The sequence below is a fragment of the Saprolegnia parasitica genome, assembly GCF_000151545.1.
Source record: "Saprolegnia parasitica CBS 223.65 unplaced genomic scaffold supercont2.55, whole genome shotgun sequence".
NCBI classification, from domain to species: Eukaryota; Oomycota; class Saprolegniomycetes; order Saprolegniales; family Saprolegniaceae; genus Saprolegnia; species Saprolegnia parasitica.
In genome coordinates, this window is record NW_012156449.1 from 124,587 (window position 1) to 128,399 (window position 3,813).

At 58.6% G+C, this 3,813-nt stretch overlaps 2 protein-coding genes across 2 annotated transcripts; both read left to right on the plus strand.

The window, feature by feature from the left end:
• Positions 1 to 361: 361 nt before the first annotated feature.
• On the plus strand, positions 362 to 2,642 carry SPRG_10431 (hypothetical protein; the record flags this gene model as incomplete). The annotated part of the gene is made up of 13 exons (XM_012349559.1): positions 362 to 494; positions 539 to 723; positions 777 to 851; positions 899 to 940; positions 985 to 1,062; positions 1,112 to 1,201; positions 1,248 to 1,349; positions 1,409 to 1,546; positions 1,597 to 1,844; positions 1,901 to 2,054; positions 2,106 to 2,213; positions 2,265 to 2,507; positions 2,550 to 2,642. The coding sequence occupies 13 exons, from the start codon at positions 362 to 364 to the stop codon at positions 2,640 to 2,642; spliced, it is 1,689 nt and encodes a 562-aa protein (XP_012204949.1).
• A 375-nt stretch (positions 2,643 to 3,017) lies between these two features.
• Positions 3,018 to 3,693, plus strand: SPRG_10432 (hypothetical protein; the record flags this gene model as incomplete). The annotated part of the gene is made up of 3 exons (XM_012349560.1): positions 3,018 to 3,223; positions 3,279 to 3,412; positions 3,467 to 3,693. 3 exons carry the CDS (start codon positions 3,018 to 3,020, stop codon positions 3,691 to 3,693), a joined length of 567 nt encoding a protein of 188 aa, XP_012204950.1.
• Between the last annotated feature and the right edge of the window lie 120 nt (positions 3,694 to 3,813).

Below are 3,813 nucleotides of genomic sequence, written 5' to 3' on the forward strand. Positions count from 1 at the left end.
ACGAATCGATTTATCGCTTTCTCTCAATCTGGCGTGGTCGATATGGTAGCGAGAAAGGCACGCAGGGGTAGGAGGCTGATAGCGGTAGAGGTTCACAGGTGAGGGGCGCTTCCGTTGGAACAACGCTCCGGTAACCAAGCACGCGGTCGAGAGAGAGGCTCTTGGAGACGATCGTCAGATGAGTCACCTCAGAAAAACAGCGTCTTCACGGTCCTTCTGCACATGCATGAGCGCATCTTCCGACCGGAGTGTATTGCGCTGTTGATCTACCTTCTTGTGTTGCGATGGACATGATGCGTCGCTAAATATACCCGCGTATCGTATCGTACTGTTATCCTACTTCCCAAGTGCCTCGGCCAGCATGGAGACGCCGCTGCACCGCGTCGACGACCTCATGTACGAGCTGCTCTGCAGTAGCGAGCTGACGCGCCTCTGTAGCGCTGTGGCGACCCGGCGCCTCCACCCGTCCGCGCTACAGTCGCTGCGCATTGACGGTGGACATTCTGGCGCGTGCCTGAGCCTGAATTGTGCTGTCTAGAAATCCTTGCCCAGCGCATGGTGTTTCCGCCGCTCGAGCAAAAAGACATTGCGGGCAGCGGGTTCGAAGCGCACACCAAGTACCTCGAGACGTTTGGCGAGTACGTGTTTGGACCCAACGAGAAGTGGGACGCGATGCGCTACATGGCGGTCCGAGAGCTCATGCGCGAGTGCGCATCGGCCAAGGTTCGAGCCTTCGTCATGCATGATGCATCGAGGACTCATAGTACACTCTACAGCGCAGCGCGATGCACGGCGCCTGCGTCGCGCGCGCGTTGGAGTGGATTGAGAGCACCGGGAACGAGCACGACGAGGTACAGCACCACTGTCATCTGAGTTGCGTGCGACGTTAGCGCGCTAGATGCTCCGTGCGCCGTCGCTCTCCAAGCTGAAGACTATCAACGTACGATCCTACATCGTTAGACATGGACGACTAAGAGTTGCTAGCTCCATCGCGGCGCGACGCCCAGTGACGCGCAGCCGCGTGTTTCGTTTGCGGACGCGCCAGTGCCCGAGCAACTACTTGTATTCGACACCCCTGTCCTCGTCGAAGCTTGCGTGACGAGGTTGCTAGCGCTACGAGCAGCGCGATCTTCGGACGTCCCACATTCATCGCATCGCAGAGCTCAAGGAAAAAGGCATCTCATTGCCACTGCCACCGCCCGTACACCGCTCTTCTGTCGTCGGCGTTTGTTGCGAACGCGGGGTAGGTGGCGACAATGGAGCCGCCCAAAAACAACCAAACCGAGCTCCTCGAGCTTGAGCGGCAGCGCGCCGGCTACAAGTTTCATACCCCCGAGACCGTCGCCGAGGTTGAGGCGTCGACAAAAAAAGACAAGCTGCAACACAAACCATCAATTTCCGTGCGTAGATTGCGCTCAATGAAGTGTGGCGGCAGCGACGCGACGAAGACGCGCACACCAAGGTGCAGCAGGACGAGGTCCAATCCGCACTCTTCCAGTGGACAATGGCGCGCAGTCGCGACGAAGCCGAGCTCCTCCGCAAACAAGTAGACGCATCTCATTCTATGGATCCGCGTGCGGTGACGGCCACGCGTAGGAGTCGTCGCGCATGATGACGCACCGGCAGTCGACGCCGGTGCTGCCGTCGTCTCGACCAACAACGTCGAGCAACCAAGATGACATGGATCTACTACTGCGCCCGACGCCAACCAAGAGTCTCATGGGCACGGCCCCCGTCGTCATCAAAAAGACCGCGTCGACCAACGCCGGCATGCGCTTCCGGAACCCGCTGCCCGCCAACTTTAAGCGCATGGCCAACCGCGATACGCTTGCCGTGCACGCGCCGTAGACACCGTATCCTCACCACGAGGGTTAGGTCATGTGTGTTGTTTGTTGGGTAGGACCTCGATGGGTCGAAGCTGCTCGATGAACGATGTGGGGCCGATGCTGGTCGAAGCCGACGCGCCGCCGCCCGCGTCGCACTACCCGGCCTCGTACATGCTCGGTGTACCTGCCGAGGCGGCCAAGACGCCGCCGCTCCAGCGTGTCAAGCGAGTGGGTGCACGAGATGTGGGTACTTTGACAACGACATGCGACCATCGATAGAAAAAACCCAAGACGGACGTTCGAGGGCTCGTGCCGGCGCAGCCTCAGCCGTTGGACTCGGAATTCCGAGTCTTTCACGCTGCGACGACCGCGCGCCAGTGTCCGTCGGTACAGCACAATAGAGTGTGAAGGAGGTTGCTGGAATCACCATATGGATAGGTGCGCACCGAGGGCAAGAAGAGCCATGGCATGAGCGCGCTCCGAAGAGAGGAGCTTAACGAAGTCGACGCGATCCGCGCCGCATTTGAGCGCCACCACATACACTTCAACGCGCACGTCTTTGAGCGTGCTCTCTTGACGCCCGAGGACAGGCCTGGCCTCGAGTGCGTCAAGCGCCTTCCGACCGCGGGCTCAAAACTACCCGAGAATCCGCTCGGAAGTTTCCGCCATACGTTGCACAAGGTAGTACGCTTCCGAGTGTACAGATTGTCATGTTGGCACTAGAGCAAGGAAGGCAAGTCAACCAAGAAGAAGAAGAAGACCAAGAAGCGCAAGTCGGGCAAATCCAAAGGAAAGAAAGCCAAAGCCGCTTCGTAGCGCTTTCATATCAGTCACCATCAACCATCTTCTATTATATCGCGTTAAAAAGCACCGATGCGCAAGCGTAGTACATACAATCATGGGCTGTGTCTCGATCCCGCCAACGTCATTTCGAGGACACGTACAACCCAAAAACCATAGTGGTCGATATGGGAAACCGACCGGGCCAGGCATTCTGTACATCAAAACGTCGTCGAGGCTAGTTAATTGCCACCGATATCACTCTCTTGTGCCTTGCACACAGTGTGAGTTTTGAAGAATATTGTTCAGAGCTACTCATGCGTGGACACAGCTCGTCGACCATCAACCGCATATGACTGGCGGGGTAGGGGTAGCCTCCAAACTTAGACATCGGTCATCAAACGACCGAGCATGCGGGCGACCGATGGCATGCGCTATCGCAACACGCGCCCGGACAGCGTATCGAAGCGGATCCCTGGTGACGGCTTTCTTCGCGCGGCGTCGCTCAAGGTCAAGACCCTCTCGTCCCCTTTCGTGGCGGCGGCACCGACACCTCGACGCAAGTCGTCCACGCACACACCACCGCTCGCGTCGCCGCGCAACATTCGAGACACCATGTATCCTAACGCCATGGCATGGAGCATTATCATGTCACGCTTTTCGTGTCCTTAGCTCGTTTGCAGAAGTGTGGGCGGCCAATCAAGTGCCAGACGCGAGCGATCCCAATGATGACGATGGCGACAACAGCAGCACATCGCACGAGGTCACGAATGACGATGCCAAGAGCGCAACGTCGTCGTGGGGCAGTATTCTTGTGTTTTGTCCTGCAGGAGGAATGGCTCCATCCCCATCGTGAGTAGGTCACGTCGAGAGGCACGGCCATGCGGTGCTGCAAGCGCAACGCAGGCGAACACTCCGACTCGATGGCCACGGTGACGAACTGACGGCGCGCCTCCACGGCCGACCGGTCTCGGCCACGACGTACCGAGAGTGGCAGCAAAACGACGACGCGGGTTTTGCCAGCAGCGACGACGACAGCGATATCGACGCCGCAGACCCGGGAGTCCGTCCTTGGCTCTTTCTATAGCACTGTACGACCGTGGTTTCGATATCTACTAGGAAGTCGATATCGGAGAGAGGCATGGAATACCCGAGCGACCGCGCACCGCGACATCGGCCCTCGTGCGCGGCCTTCAGCGCAAGTTGC